At 49.0% G+C, this 16075-nt stretch overlaps 1 protein-coding gene and 1 long non-coding RNA gene across 3 annotated transcripts in view; one reads left to right on the top strand and one right to left on the bottom strand.

The window, feature by feature from the left end:
• HPGD (15-hydroxyprostaglandin dehydrogenase) overlaps positions 1–628 on the bottom strand; it is a 42957-nt gene extending 42329 nt beyond the window's left edge. Inside the window, exon 1 of the mRNA XM_029076380.2 lies at positions 392–628. Coding sequence (XP_028932213.1) covers positions 392–484 — 93 coding nt within the window. The 5' untranslated portion in view covers positions 485–628. The remainder of the gene's footprint in view (positions 1–391) is intronic.
• The window catches only part of LOC114815428, a 60189-nt gene continuing 44237 nt past the window's right edge, over positions 124–16075 (top strand). Inside the window, exons 1-3 of one of the 2 annotated variants that reach the window (XR_005660602.1) lie at positions 124–237; positions 5375–5512; positions 11315–11554. This is a non-coding gene — a long non-coding RNA (uncharacterized LOC114815428). Of the gene's footprint in view, positions 238–5374; positions 5513–11314; positions 11555–16075 lie in introns of those variants that run through there. The other variant, XR_003763191.2, reaches the window with a different exon arrangement.

Below are 16075 nucleotides of genomic sequence, written 5' to 3'. Positions count from 1 at the left end.
CCAGCTCCCCTCCCAACCCCCCGGGGGGCAAGGACCGGCCCGGGCCAGGACGGAGGGAGGGAGGGAGGGACGCTTAGTACGGCGCCGGGCCCCTACGCGGTCTCAGAGCAGCGCTTTGCGCACAGTAAGCCGACCGGTACATTCCGAGCGCTTAGTACGGTGCTCCGCACGTAATAAGCGCTCGATAGATGCCGTCGGACGAACAGGAAGCACTTCAACGCCACGACGACGGTTATGGTCAGCGCTTCCCCGGGACCGTGGGAATGGGGATGGGGATGGTGGAGCTGGTGCCGACGGCCGGGAGGCCGGAGGGGGGGACGGGGGGATGGAGGGGGGATGGAGGGGGGGATGGAGGGGGGATGGAGGGGGGATGGAGGGAGGGAGGGATTACCTTGGCCCCCTGGTTGAGGAGCTCCTCGACGAAGGCTCTGCCTATGCCCTGGGCCGCCCCGGTGACCAGGGCCACCTTGCCGTTGACGTGCATGCCTCCGCCCGCGACGGTCCCTCCGGGCTCAGCCCCCTCTGTGTGGGGGGTGGGGGGGGGTGGGGGGTGTGTGTGTCGTGTGTGTGTGCGGTGTGTGTCTGTGTCCCCCACCCCGGCGGCCGGCCTTTTATGGGGCGCCGGGCCGGCCGGTCCTCCGGTGGGCGGGCCGGCCGGACCGAGGGCCCAAGGGCCGCACGGGGACGGACGGAGGGAGGGAGGGAAGGGAAGAGGGCCGCTGGGGCTCGGGGGGTGGGGGCTTTGCGGGGGGGGGGCTCCCATCCGTGTCCCCTCCCCCGGTGCTGTGCGGTGCGGTGCGGGCCCCGCCCCCCCGGGGCTGGGCTGCGGCCAGTCCTGCCCCTCTGCCTGCCCCTACGATAGCCCCCGCCCCCTTCACTCCCCCCCCCCCCCCAGGCCCGCCTCCTCCCCCCCGGGGCCTCCCCCGCCCCCCAATCCTCCCCCCAACTCCTTCTCCCCTCCCGGTCCTCCTCCCACCCGGCTCCTCCCCATCCCCCAGGTCCTCACCACCCCCAGGTCCCCCCACCCCGCGCAAGTCCTGCCCCCCAGGTCCTCTCCCCCCAAAGTCCTGCCCCCCAGGTCCTCTCCCCCCCATGTCCTGCCCCCCAGGTCCTTTCCCCCCCAAGTCCTGCCCTCAGGTCCTCCCCCCCCAAGTCTTGCCCCCCAGGTCCTCTCCCCCACCAAGTCCTGCCCCCCAGGTCCTCCCCACCAGGTCCTCCCCCCTCCCGGATCCTTCCCCAGGTCCTCCCCCCAAGTCACCCCGCAATCCTCCCCAAGTCCTGCCCCCCAGGTCCTCTCCTACCCCAAAGTCCTGCCCCCCAGGTCCTCCCTCCCCAAGTCCTGCCCCCCAGGTCTTCCCCCCCGGGTCCTCCTCCCCCCCAGGCCCTTCTCCCTTCCAGATCCTCCCCCCCAGCCTCCCTCCCCCCCTCAACCCCGGGTCCCTCCCTCCCCCAGGTCCTGCCCCCGAGTCCTCCCCTCCGCGGGTCCTCCTCCCCCTCGGTCCTCCCTCGGGTCCTGTCCCCCAAGTTCACCTCCCACCCCCCACCCCGGTCCTCCCCCCCAGGTCCTTCTCCCCCAATCCTCCTCTCCGCTCCCCTCCCTCCCAGCAGCGGGGCTCAGTGGCAAGAGCCCGGGCCCCTCCGCTTGTCAGCTGGGTGACTTTAGGCAAGCCACTTCACTTCTCTGGGCCTCAGTGACCTCATCTGTAAAATGGGGATGAAGACTGTGAGCCCCACCTGGGATCACCTGATTTACCTTGTATCCTCCCCGGCGCTTAGAACAGTGATTGGCAGATAGTAAGTCGCCGTGGACGCAGGGGGTAGATACAAGGTCATCGGCTTGTCCCAAGTGGGCTCACACTCTTCATCGCCATTTCACAGATGAGGTAACTGAGGCCCAGAGAAGTTAAGTGACTCGCCCAAGGTCACGCGGCAGACAAGTACGGGTATCCAGGGGGCTAAACCCACCTGGGGAAAGCTCTGTTGGTGAGCGTTTTGGTTTTTGGTTTGGGTTATTTTTTCTTACAGGCATGTGTTAGGCGCTTCCTATGTGCCAGGCAGCCCAGAGTTTAGGTGGAGGTGCGGGACTCTAGGGGCAAGCCCGTCCTGGTGGATTTGCTAAATGGCAAGAGCCCGGGCTTGGGAGTCAGAGGTCGTGGGTTCTAATCTCACCTCCGCCACTCGTCAGCTGGGTGACTTTAGGCAAGTCACTTCACTTCTCTGGGCCTCACTCCCCTCATCTGTCAAATGGGGATGAAGACTGTGAGCCCCACGTGGAACAACCTGAGAACCTTGTATCTCCCCCAGTGCTTAGATCAGTGCTTGGCACGTGATAAGCGCTTGACAAATACCCTCATTATTATTATTATTATTATTATTTATTTGTGGGATGGATTTGATCCCCTTGTGGGGCAGGGATTGTCTCTATCTGTTGCCCAGTGGTACTTTCCAAGCGCTTAGTACGGCGCTCCGCACACGGTAAGCGCTCAGTAAATACGATAGAAGGAATGAACGAATGAATGTATTTGTAACTGTGGGTTTTTCTACCGGTGTAGGGTGTGCTTCTGGCTTTTCCCTGTGTGCGTGTGTGTCTACTATGGATTTCGGGACAGAGCTGGAAACACAGCAGAGCGCCCTATGGATACAGTAGATTCACTGACTGTGTGTTTTGTGTTTGTGTGTTTGTGTGTATGAGTTGTGTGAGTGTGTATAAGTTGAGGGAAGAGATCTCGTCTACTATAGGATTCAGGACAGAGCTGTAAACACAGAAAGTGCCCTGTTAATAAGAATGATGATAATAATGGTGACGGGTTTTGAGCATTTACTCTGTGCCAGGCGCTGTACTAAACGCTGGGATGGACACAGAGTTGGGCACAGTTCCTGTCCCACGTGGGACTCCCAGATACAATAGAGTCACTGACTGGGTGAATGTGCGTTTTGTGTTGGTTTTTGTGCGTGTGGGGGCCGTGGTGAGTGATGCAAGCTCACGCTGTCCCGCTTGGGTGTGAAGTCCGAGAGGTGTGAGTTGTTGGCAGGGGCCGGACCCGAGTTCATCTTGCAGGTTTCTTTCCACCGTGCGACAAAGGCGACTGAACTCTGGACTCGGACCTGCCCCCACTCACAGTCCCTTCCTGTGCATTTCGTTTCAGAGGGAAAAAAAAAGGATCTTGCTCACACTCCAGAGTTTATTTTTCTTCAATTAGTTGAGTCGTCAGGAAGTTAGGAGTGGACTCTTCAAGTCCAAATAAACACTCTTGCCTCACGGAGCGTGGATGATTGTGGTAATTGGGTTATTCATCCAGATTCTCCTCGAAAGACGCTTCCCGAACGAGCAGGAGTTCAAATAGAAGGGTGAATGGAGAAATGGCACCGCGCTGGGGTTTTTGGCAACAGGCGGAGGGCAGAATAAATAGGAATGTTTGTCTTTTGAATATTTACATTTGCAAATTCATGACTGTCAGAATTCTACACGTTGCTGTTTGACATTTATTGAGCCCAGCGGGCTAGTAAATGGCCTGGAAGATGAATCTCTGGAAACGGTTCTCTGTCCAATGAGTAGGATGACCTAAAACTGCATTTTGGACATCGGAGTCATTTAACCTTAAAGTCATATTGTTGTTTCCATTGCTGTGAAATCCCGTCACAAGACTTCGAGGAGGGAGAGATGGTGAATACATGCTCTGCCTTAATTTATTATGATTGTTATTATTATTATTATTATTTTTGTCATGGTTAAAGACTCACAGTGTCCATGGGTTGCATGTATATTATCCTTATAGAACAATGAAATAAAGGAACCATCACCCCATTTCCAAGAGTGACTTTAACATCATTACGGTAATCTTCACTTCAAAGGGGCATTTCTAATCAAAGAGCCACCCAAATGTGTGCTCTGGGTGAGCAAACCTCCAGAGTCTCCTTTGCTAAAGTGGCACGAAAGAGTCTTCTGGAGCTGAGATTGATTTCCTTTCGACAAATTCCGCTTTACCCTTGCTTCTGTGCTCGGAAACTTCTTTTAGTAAGTGACCCAAACAAAATGCAACACGGGACTGCACGTGTGACAGGGAGAAATGGGACCTTTGATGAAGAATGTAAAGAAAGCCTTTATAACCTCTAGATTGCTAGCTCCTTTGAGGGCCAGAATCCTGTCTATTCACTCTGTCGAACCCTCCCTAACTCTTAGTACGGTGATTTGCGCACCACAAGCGCTCACTAAGTACGATTGAATGAATTAATGCTCGCAATAAATGTTAATGTTTGATTGGCTGGCTGGTTTGGATAAAATCAAGCCTTTCTTCCAGTCTTCTGGCTCCTTCAGTTATCACGTAATCCAGAGGAGGCCGGATTCCACCTCCTGGGCTCTGTCAGAGCTGTTCTGGAGGGAGATAAGTGGCCGGGATAAACAATAAGAAGAGTAATTGCTGGCTTTTTCCCTCCCAGGCCTCCTCCGCCCGCCACCCCCCAACCCATCAGCTTTACACCCAGCTCTCAGTCTCCAGCCCTGGAATGTGGAAGAAGCAGTACGACTTGAAAAGAAGGGAAAAGGGATTTTGCTGCCAGAAGGCAAAAGAGTCTCCGTGGTTGTTGTTCATTCCTCTTCGCCCCTTCTTCTCTCTTCCCTGTGAGACAAATTTTTCCAGGGTCAGATGGGCTGTTGATATTGAAGCCTGCCTTATGCAGATCGCCCTGGGAATTTCAGCTCCATGCACCTAGAATCTTTTATTCCTTCCGTAGTAAACACGAGTGTGTGTGTCTGTGTGTGCGTGTGTGTACTACGGAAGGAATGGCTTTTTGTCTACAGGAATCCAGTGATTCTGCTAAACACCAAGGGTGGCTTTTCTGTGATTTGGACAGCCCGGAGCTCTGGTTGGGAAAGATAAATAAGGACCTGCGTTCTAATCCCGGCTCCGCCACATGTCTGCTGTGTGAGGCAGCACGGCTTAGCGGAAGGAGCACGGAGTTTGGGAGTCAGAGGTCGTGGTTTCTAATGCCGGCTCCGCCGCTGGTCAGCTGGGTGACTTTGGGCAAGTCACTTAACTTCTCTGCGCCTCAGTTCCCTCATCTGTAAAATGGGGATTAAGACTGTGAGCCCCACGTGGGACAAGCTGATTACCTTGTATCTACCCCAGCGCTTAGAACAGTGCTTGGCACATAGTCAATGCTTAACAAATACCATAATTATTGTTATTATTATTGTCACTTCACTTCTCCGGGCCTCAGTTACCTCATCTGTTAAATGGGGATAAAGAGTGTGAGCACCTTAGGGGACAGGGACTGTGTCCCACCTGATCAACTTGCATCTACACCAGCTCTTAGAACAGTGCTTGGCACGTAGTAAGCGTTTAACGAGTACCTACTTATCATTTATTTATTATAGATTCTTGGACGGCCCAAGAGTTCCCTGCAGGAGCCTCTCAAGTCGCCCCCCCGGTGAAGTCACACACAGGCGCCCAACAACCCCAACCAGGAACAGTCCACCTACGACGCACGTCGGAATCATGAAGCATCTGCAACCGTGAGCGCACCCGCCATACACACATATACATATACACACATCTACATACCCACACGTGGAAGGGGGAGGCCGGCGGGAAGAGAACGGGTCCTGGGGGAAATGTGATTCTCACACAGGCTTCGACGATGAGTGGTCGTCTGCCGGGGCAGGGGGACGAAGCTCCGGACAGAAAGGGGGGATGTGAGCAAGAGGTGGACAGCCAGACAGCCAAAGTCACAGTCAGTGAGGCATAACGCTCTGGTATTATTAGAGGAGCAAAGCGTGCAAGCTAGGTGGTATCCGTCAATCGATCAATCGTGTTTATCGAGCCCCAAGTGCTCCGGAGACTACAATATAGCAGAGTTGGTAGACACGTTTCCCGCCCACAACGAGTTACAGTCTAGAGGGGCACAAGGACATTGATATAAATGAATACATTATGAATATGGCCATAAGTGCCGCGGGGCTGAGGGAGAGGTGAATAAAAGATGGAAATCCAAGGGCAAGCAGCAGAGAAGCAGCGTGGCGTAGTTGGAAAGAGTCCGGGCTTGGGAGTCAGAGGTCGTGCTTTCTAATCCCATCTCCGCCTCTTGTCAGCTGGGTGACTTTGGGCAAATCGCTTCTCTGTGCCTCAGTTACCTCATCTGCAAAATGGGGACAACCCAGCATGATCTGTGGAAAATCCTTTTTACCCTCCGCTGTTTCCTGTTTACTTCCCTTCAGAATGACAGCTCCAGTGTATGAGAGAATTGATGTGAAACGGAGCAGAAAATGATAGGACGGTCAAAAAGCTGGTACAACCTGATAACCTTGTATCTCCCCTCAGCGCTTAGAACAGTTCTTGGCATGTAGTAAGTGCTTAACAAATACCATCATTATTATTACTAAGGGCAAGAGCTATAGAAAAGTCAGTGGGAGAAGCTTGTTGTGGATAGGGAATGTTGTCTGCTTATTGTTCATTCAATTCAATCGTATTTATTGAGCGCTTATTGTGGGCAGAGCACTGTACTCGGCGCTTGGTGTTGTAATAATAATAATAATGTTGGTATTTGTTAAGCGCTTACTATGTGCCGAGCACTGTTCTAAGCACTGGGGTAGATACAGGGTAATCAGGTTGTCCCACGTGAGGCTCACAGTTAATCCCCATTTTACAGATGAGGTAACTGAGGCACAGAGAAGTTAAGTGACTCGCCCACAGTCACACAGCTGACAAGTGGCAGAGCCGGGAGTCGAACTCATCACCTCTGACTCCGAAGCCCAGGCTCTTTTCCACTGAGCCATGCTGCTTCCCATGCAGCCATGCTGCTGCTTGGTTGTACTCTACCAAGTGCTTAGTACAGTGCTTTGCACACAGTAAGCGCTCAATAAATATAATTGATCGAAAGAATAAATGAAGGCCTAATCAGGAAAGGTTTAATGGAGTTGTGCCTTCTAAATTCACGCAGCCTGGAGCTTCCATGTCATTAAGCAGCGTGACTTAATGGAAAGAGCACAGGCTTGGGAGTCAGAGGATGTGGGTTCTAATCCCGGCTCCACCGCTTGTCTGCAGTGTGACCTTGGGCGAGCCACTCAACTTCTCACATAGTAAGCGCTTAACATATACCATAATTATTATTATTAAGGCTCCAGGGACTTAAGGGAGTCAGAGGGCCTGGGCTCTAATCCCAGCTCTAACGTTCTCCTGTGGTGGAATCTTGGACAGTCACTCACCTTCTCTGCGTCTCAGTTCCTCATCTTCACAATGGGGATTAAATACCTCTTCTTTGTCTTAGACTATCAACCCACATGAGGCAAGGATTGTGTGCGATCTGATTGTATTGTCTACAATGCTTACTACGGTGCTGGGCACTTCTGTCTTGGCCTTTTTTTCTTCTTCCTCTGTCTCTCTCTTTCTAAATGTCCGTGTCTCTACAGTCTCCCTTATTTTGATCAACCCCCTCAGGAGAAGAGAATGGGGCAGCAGCCAATTGCTCAACATTTAGGACATCGGAAAAGGCTCAGTAAATACGACTGATTGATCGATTATTGATCGGGAAAGTTGCGGGGGCTCTCGCTGGTACGGGGAGACACAAAGGTGACCCGGATTTTTGCCTGGAACCAATCATTTGGATGGAAACCAATCATTTGGCTAATGTCCATCTGGCACCATTTCTATGGAGGACCAGCAGGGAAAAGAGGGGGAAATCCTTCATCAGTCAGTCATCAATCGTATTTATTGAGCACTTACTGTGTGCGAAGCACTGCACTCGGCACTCGGGAGAGTACAATACAACAAACGGACACATTCCCTGCCCACGACGAGCTCACAGTCTATGCAGAGCATGGTACTAAGCACTTGGGAGAGTGCCATACAGCAATACAACAGACACAGTCCCGCCCACAACCAGCTCGCAATCTAGAGTCCAGGGAATCGCAACACCCTCACAGGAATGGAGTGGAAATGAAGACTGTAAACACGTATTATTATTTTTATTTGGTGCTGAATCTTGATACGAGTGTCATGGGCAGGCGAAACTGTGGAGGGTTTGCAGTAGTAAAGATCTGTGCTATCATTGATTTTGATTTTCAGCATGTTTCTCTTTGCCCTAGAAATATTTCTGTCCACTCTCTTCCCATCTCCTATTTTAGATTCAGATCCCCTTGCAGGCCAGGAACTGTGCCTGAATCGGTACCCACAGTGATTCTCTCAGTTCTCAGTACAAGGCTTTGCACACACTTTAAAGGCAGTGTTGCCTCGGGGAAAAAGCATGGGCCTAGGAGCCAGGGGACCCGGGTTCTATTCCTGGCTCTGCCACTTGTCTGCTGAGTGAACTTGGGCAAGTCTTTTGCTTCTCTGTGCCTCAGCTTCCTCATCTGTAAAATGGGGATTAAGATTGTGAGCCCCTTAGGGGACAGGGACTGTGTCCAAACCTATTCTCTTTATCTACCCCAGCGAGGTCGCACAGCAGGCAAGTGGAAGAGCCAGGATTAGAACTCAGGTCCTTCTGACTCCCAGGCCCATGCTCTAGCCACTTGGCCATTCTGCTTCCTTCAAAGTAGGGCTTGAGCCTTCCCCTTTCCTCTCCTCACCACCCCTTTCTCCCTCGTGCCCCAACCCCCAACTCCCTCAGTTTGTTCCCACAGGCCACTTGTCTGTCTGCCCACGTTTTCAGTCTCCTGACATGGCTTCTTCGGCACTTCTAGAGAAGACACATGGCTTAAGGGAAAGGCACAGGACTGGTAGTCTGTAGACCTGGGTTTTTAGGCCAGGGACTGTGCCTTAATTCCCATCCGGATAGACTTATTTCGTACAGTACTCTGCCCACGGTAAGCGCTTAATAAATATCACTCTTACTGCTACTTGGTCCTCCAAACCCAAAGACTTTCAGGACACTTGAGGGAATGTGCCACTACAGTGTCACTGCTCTTTAGGGAAGTATCCGCGTTAGAATTTCCTCCAGCTAATGGGGGTTTTTGAAACACACCCTGCCCTTTTGATACCTTTTATCAGTACATGAAAACCTTTGAACTCTTATCAGTTGCTTGGAATAAAAATAACACACACACACACACACACACACACACACACTTACACGTACACATACACAGAAAAAAACACATTTCACAAGCTACATCTTGTTACACACTTTAGTCGACCCACTATCAAACAATTGCTGATATATATGGGTGTCCCCTGTGACCTTGGGCAAATCATTTAATCTCCCTTTGCCTCAGTTTCTGCATCTGTAAAATGAGCATAAGATTCTTGCTGTCCCTCCCTCTTAGACTGTAAATACCATGTGAGAAAAGGACTGCGTCTAGTCTGATTAATTTATATTTACCTCAGGGCTTAACACATAATAAATATGCACTATTATTAATAATAATAATAATAATAATCATAATGATGTAAGATCCTTGAGGGCAGGGATCATATCATATCACGCTGCTTAGAGAAGCAGCGTGGCTCAGTGGAAAGAGCACGGGCTTTGGAGTCAGGGCTCATGAGTTCGAATCCCAGCTCTGCCACTTGTCGGCTGTGGGACTGTGGGCAAGTCACTTAACTTCTCTGTGCCTCAGTTCCCTCATCTGTAAAATGGGGATTAAGACTGTGAGCCCCACGTGGGACGACCTGATTCCCCTATGTCTACCCCAGCGCTTAGAACAGTGCTCGGCACATAGTAAGCGCTTAACAAATACCAACGTTATTATTATTATTATATCTCCCAACTGTATTATTCACTTGCAAGAGCTCTTCACAAAGTAGTAAAGTGCCTGTCAGCCCTCCTTAAATATCATTTATTATTATTGATTATAATGATAGGACTACTACTAATAATTTGCAATAATCTATATAATGGAAACCAAGTACCTGGATAAGGTGCCATCATCCTCGACACCTCAAGAACCCTTTTTCTTATTATTTAGAGAAGGGACAAACAAAAAGAGGTAAATCATTCCAAGAATCCCAGCATAATCTGTGGAAACTCTTTTTTACCCTCTGCTACTTCCTGTTTACTTCCCTTCAGCCCTTCAGAATGACGGCTCCAATGCGGGAGAGAACTGATGTGAAGCGGAGCGGAAAATTGAAGATAGGAGAGGTCGAAAAGTGGGTTTGAGAAGGAAGAGGAATGGTAGAGCGAGAGGATTCCCTCCATTTGCTCCACCCACCCTTTCCCTTATTCTTATTCTCCTTGGATTCACTATCTGGAGAGCTGGAAATCCAGGTTTTCTGATCTAGAGCTGCTGAGTCAGTTGGGGTGATCTTAGCTGTCCCCCCGTATGACCTAGGGACGATGCCACTGTTTGCACGCACACCCACATACATACACACCTGAAGACATACGCAAACACGCACACCTGTGCACAAAGAAACATCAGTACACATTTACGTACGGACTGCAACTGCCACTTTTATACAGATGATTCTCGCTTTTACCCCTCCAGTCTTGACCTCTCTCCTCTGCGGTCTCACATTTCCTCCTGCCTTTAAAGCTATCTCGACCTCGATGTCCTCCCGACACCTCAAAACTAAGCACTTGCAAAACAGAACTCATCTTCCCACCCAAACCCTGTCATCCCCCCTCTTCCGTCACTGTAGACAATACCACTATCCTCCCTAACACACCAACTGGTCACCTTGACGTTTGGCTCATCTCTCTCATTTAACCCGTCACCAAATCCTGTCAGTTCTACCTTCATAAATGTTGAAATCTGCCCTTTTCTCTCCATCCAAACTGCTGCGATGTTAATCCAAGCACTCGTCCTAGCTCATCTCGACCACTGCGTCTGTCTCCTCGCTGACCTCCCGGCCTCCCGTCTCTCCCCACTCCCGTCCGTACTTCACTCTGTTGTCCGGATCATTTTTCCACCAGGATATTCAGTCCACGTCTTCCCACTCCTCAAGAACCTTCAGTGATTGCCCATCCGTCTCTGCATCAGACAGAATCTCCTCACCCTTAGCTTTAAAGCGCTCCATCAGCGCATCCCCTCCTTCCTTAACTTCACTGATCTCCTACTACAACTCTCCTACTACAACTCAGCCCACACGCTTTACTCCTCTAACCCCAATTTACTAACTGTACCTTAATCTCACCCCTCTCGGGGTCGCACCTGCAGAGTTTCCAGTACTCTACCAGTATCGGCTGTGGGAGGGAGAGTCGAGCAGAGGCCTACCCATTCCCTTCCTGGCTTGGCCAGCGGCTAACGAGCGGCAGGCCATCTGCTACGAGTCAAAACTCACCCATGCTGGGCAGCAGCTGCGTGGGAGGGAGTCGAGGGCGGAGACTCGGGTTTACTGCGCGGGAGGAGACAATGGTAAACCGCTTCTGTATTTTTACCAAGAAAACTCCATGGAAACACGATTGGAGATGGAGAGCGGGGCGTTCTGGGAGAGATGCGTCCGTGGTGTCGCTATGGGTAGGAGACAACTCGACAGCACAAGACAAGACCTCAATCTCATCTATCTCGCCGCCGACCCCTTTCCCACGTCCTCCCTCTGGCTTGGAACTCCCTCTCCCTTTGCATATTTCAGATCACCTCACTCCATCTCTTCAAAATCTTATTAAAAGTCTCCTCCAATTGGCTTTCTCCGATTATGCCTTCTTCCCCAGCTTCATTCTGCGTTGCCTCTGCAATCAGATCTGGAAACTTGATATTCACCTTATCTTCAGCCCCACAACACTTGTGTACATATTTGTCATTTATTTATTTATCTTAAGATAAATACATAAATTAATATATTAAGATGTCTGTCTCCTCCTCTAGACTGGAAGCTTGTCGTGGGCAGGGAGTATGCCTACCAAATCTGTTCCGATCCCATCTCTTCCACTTCCCCGCTGTGACCTTGGGCAAGTCACTTCACTTCTCTGTGCCTCAGTTCCCTCATCTGTAAAATGGTCATTGTGAGCCCCATGTGGGACAGGGACTGTGTCGAAGGCGACTTGCTTATATCTATCCCAGTGCCTTGTACAATGCCTGGGATGAAGTAAGCGCTTAACAAATACCTCAATTATTACTATTATTATACTCTCCCAAGTGCTTAGTACAAAGCTCTGCACACAGTAAATGCTCAATAAATGCCATTGATTGATAGATACAGACGTGCACACATACACACAAAACCTGCAATGTACATACAAACACACACAAAAAACGTACAGCCATACGTATATATATACAAATTACCCTGTATCTACCCCAGTGCTTAGAACAGTAGTAAACGCTTAACAAATACCAACATTATTATTATTATACCAATACTACTGCATGTAGTAAGTGCTTAACAAATACCAACATTATTATTATTATTATATCGCAATACCACAGTACAACCACACACAAAGATATGAATACACACATCCACATATGAAGACTTGCATGAACAGACATATGTTCATATACAAAGAAATATGAATGTATACATACATGCACACAAACACATATACAAAGATATATCAAGAGACAAATACATATATCCATACACACTCACACATACAGAGTAACACATGAAAGTAATCAGGGATTCTGGAGTTCTTCAGAAGCAGTACGGCCTAGTGGACACACCAAGGGCCTTCTAGTCAGAAGGACCTGGGTTCTAATTCCGGCTCCGCCACTTATCCGCCGTGTGACTTTATGCAAGTTACTTCATTTCTCTGCACCTCTGTTCCCTCATCTGTAAAATGGGGATTAAGAGTGAGAGTCCCCTTGTGGGTCGTGGTCTGTGTCCAAGCCGATTTACCTGTATCCAGCCCAACGTTTAGTACAGCTCCTGGCACATAGCAATAATAATAATAATGTTGGTATTTGTTAAGCGCTTACTATGTGCAGAGCACTGTTTTAAGTGCTGGGGTAGACACAGGGGAAATCAGGTTGTCCCACGTGGGGCTCACAGTCTTAATCCTCATTTTGCAGATGAGGTGACTGAGGCACAGAGAAGTGAAGTGACTTGCCCACAGTCACACAGCTGACAAGTGGCACTTGTCACATAGTAAGCACTTAACAAGTACCACAGTGATAATTACTACTATTATTATGAATAATTCTGCACGGGTAAAACCATCTGGTAAGAATGACTTCAGACAGGATGGTGTTTCAAAATCAGTGCCGAGCCTCCACCACACCGTGTGTCTTGGGGGGGGTGTGTGGGGGGACTGGTGTTTCCCGAATGGGGCTTCTGGGCTGGCAAATTCACAGTGGCTCGGGGGTCTGGGTTACCCCTCCCGGGTTCCTAGTTGCTTATAGTTGTGTCAGTGAGTCAGTCAATTGCATTTATTGAGACTTTATTGTGTGCAGAGCACTGTACTAAGCACTTGGGAGAGTATAATACAACATTCTCTACCCACAATGAGTTTACAATCTAGAGGGGGAGACAGTCATTAACAGAAATAAATGACAGGTACGTACGTAAGTGCTGTGAGGCTGAGAGGGAGATTGAATAAAGAGAGGAAGTCAGGGCGACACAGAGGGGCGTTGAAGAGGAGGAAAAGAAGGCTTAGTCAGGGAAGGCCTCTTGGAGGAGGTGTGATTTTAGTGGGGTTTCGAAGGTGGGGAGGGTGGTCGGAGTTCCTGGCCAGAGGGACACTGGGGGACAGAGTTTGGCTGCGGGATAGACGAGACGGCGGAACAATGCAGCGTGGTTCAGTGGAAAGAGCCCGGGCTCGGAAGTCAGAGGTCATGGGTTCTAATCCCGGCTCTGCTGCTTGCCAGCTGTGTGACTTTGGGCAAATCACTTCACTTCTCCGTGCCTCAGTTCCCTCATCTGTAAAAGGGATTAAAACTGTGAGCCCCACGTGGGATCACCTGATCACCTTGCATCCCCCCAGCGCTTAGAACAGTGCTTTGCACATAGTAAGCACTTAAATGCCACCATTATTATCATCATTACAATGAGTAGGCTGGCGTTTAGAGGAACGACGTGTAGATTGGGTTGTAGTAGATGTAGATCAGTGCTTGACATTTTCCTGTTACTTTCTACTTTATCCTTGTTCTTCCTCCTAAACTCCGTATTTGTACATCCAATTTATCTCTCTCTCTCCCATTAGGCTGTAAACTCCTTAAGGCAGGAAATGTATGCCTTGCTTCTGTTGTACTGGCCCAGTTACCCCGTACAGGGCTTAATACTCAAAAGATGCTCATCAATGGAAAGAGCACGGGCTCGGGTGTGTCAGAGGGTCTGAGTTCAAATCCAGATCTGCTGTGTGACCCACTTAGCTTCTGGGTGCCTCAGTGACCTCATCTGTAAAATGGGGATTAAGACTGTGAGCCCCACATGGGACTACCTCATTACCCTGTATCTACCCCAGTGCTTAGAACTGCGCTTAGCACAGAGTAAGAGCTTAACAAACACCATAATAATAATTAAATACCGTTGATGTTTGACCGATTGCCCAGCTCATGCCTTGAAGGTCTATGTGAAGAGTCATGAGAAAATAGCACCTGACAGGGATGGAATTAATTTCAGACCTAACCCACCCCTTCAGGCCAGTATAGAGTCACTGAATTATTTAACCACTACTCATTTAATGCTGTCCATTAAAGGTCCATTTAATGAACGATGGTATCAAAGCACCGTAGGGGAATTAATACCCTGTAAGTCCTCAAATTATAAACTGATCTGCATTTAAGTCCTAGATCACATGTACCTGAGGATACATGGCACGAGGCTACGGAAATGAAGGAAATGTTGGTGAATTTATTCTCGTTCCCCAGATTACTATTCTATTGTTCAGTCAAGAGTCTGAACACCAGAAGTGTTTAGAAGGTTTTTACATCTGGTTACGAGGTGTCGAAAGGACAGGGCGTGTTTCAACACCCACCATCAGCCGAGAGATAGTCTACCGTGGAAACTTCTCCAAAACACGGTGACACAGCCCTGACACATTCAACTGGGGCGTCATGACCCATCTTTAGGATTGGAGGATTGAGTAAGAGGATAGGGTCGCTTAGCCAGTCAATCATATTTATTGAGCGTTTACTGTGATCAGAGCGCTTGGGAGAATACGATATAGCAATAGAACCGACACATTCCCTGACCACAAGGAGCTTACAGTCTAGAGGGGGAGACAGACATTAATAGAAATAAATTACAGATATGTACCCTGTGCAGAGTGCAGAACTCGGTTCAGTTTTGACCCGCAGCAATAGATCGACTGTCTCCTGTATCCAAACTCAGCTATTTTTGGTCTCTTACCTGTTTCTGTTCCGTTTGAACACCTGACAACAGTCACACACTTTATTTGTCCCTCCCTGCCACGCACTTGAACCATTTCAATCAACGCTAAGTGCCTTAACCCGTATTCTTAAGGTGAGGGTGTAGACTGTCTAGACTGTAAACTTTATATTATAAACTCATTATGGGTAGGGATGCGTCTACCAACTCTTTTATACTGTATTCTCACAAGCGCTTAGTACAGTGCTCTGCACACAATATGTCCTCGATAAGAACAGTTGATTCAATGATTGAGAAGTAGTTCTCCTTTTCATATATAACACCTGCTTGAAGTTTTTCCGTCTTTTTGCTTTGTTCGGCAGTCACAGGGATAATATGAATTTATATAAACTGTCTCCTCAAGCCTATTTTCAAAATCTAAATGGATTTTGCCAGCTTTCACTTTAAAATGTCCTTTTCCTTTCTGTTCTTTTGTAGATAGAGTTGAAAATCCCTTACATTTTGTTACTAGGGTGATATTTACTGGTAGCATTAATTACTGCTCTCACATCTTAGTACATGATAATCATTTCCAGTGATTATTTTATTGTTTTTGTATATAATGATCATATTCCAGCACTTAGAATAGTGCTTGAAAGACAGGAAGCTTAAGAAATATGATTATATTAATAATAGTGGGAGACAGTCATTATCCCTTTTGCAATTTTTCTAGCGTCAGTGAGTGCTCTGCACATAGCACTCGATGAATACCATTGATTAATTGATTGACTGATTGGAGTATACTGTGAGCTCACTGTGGGCATTGACCGTGTCTACCAACTTTGTTGTACTGGACTCCCCCAAGTACCTGGCACACTATAACAATAAACAGACACATTCCTTGCCTACAGCTAGTTTCTAGTCTAGAGGGGAAGACAGACATTAATATAAAAAAT

This window comes from Ornithorhynchus anatinus, chromosome 12 (genome assembly GCF_004115215.2).
Source record: "Ornithorhynchus anatinus isolate Pmale09 chromosome 12, mOrnAna1.pri.v4, whole genome shotgun sequence".
NCBI classification, from domain to species: Eukaryota; Metazoa; Chordata; class Mammalia; order Monotremata; family Ornithorhynchidae; genus Ornithorhynchus; species Ornithorhynchus anatinus.
Note: the sequence above shows the minus strand (reverse complement) of the source record. Positions and strands in the feature narration are given on the sequence as shown.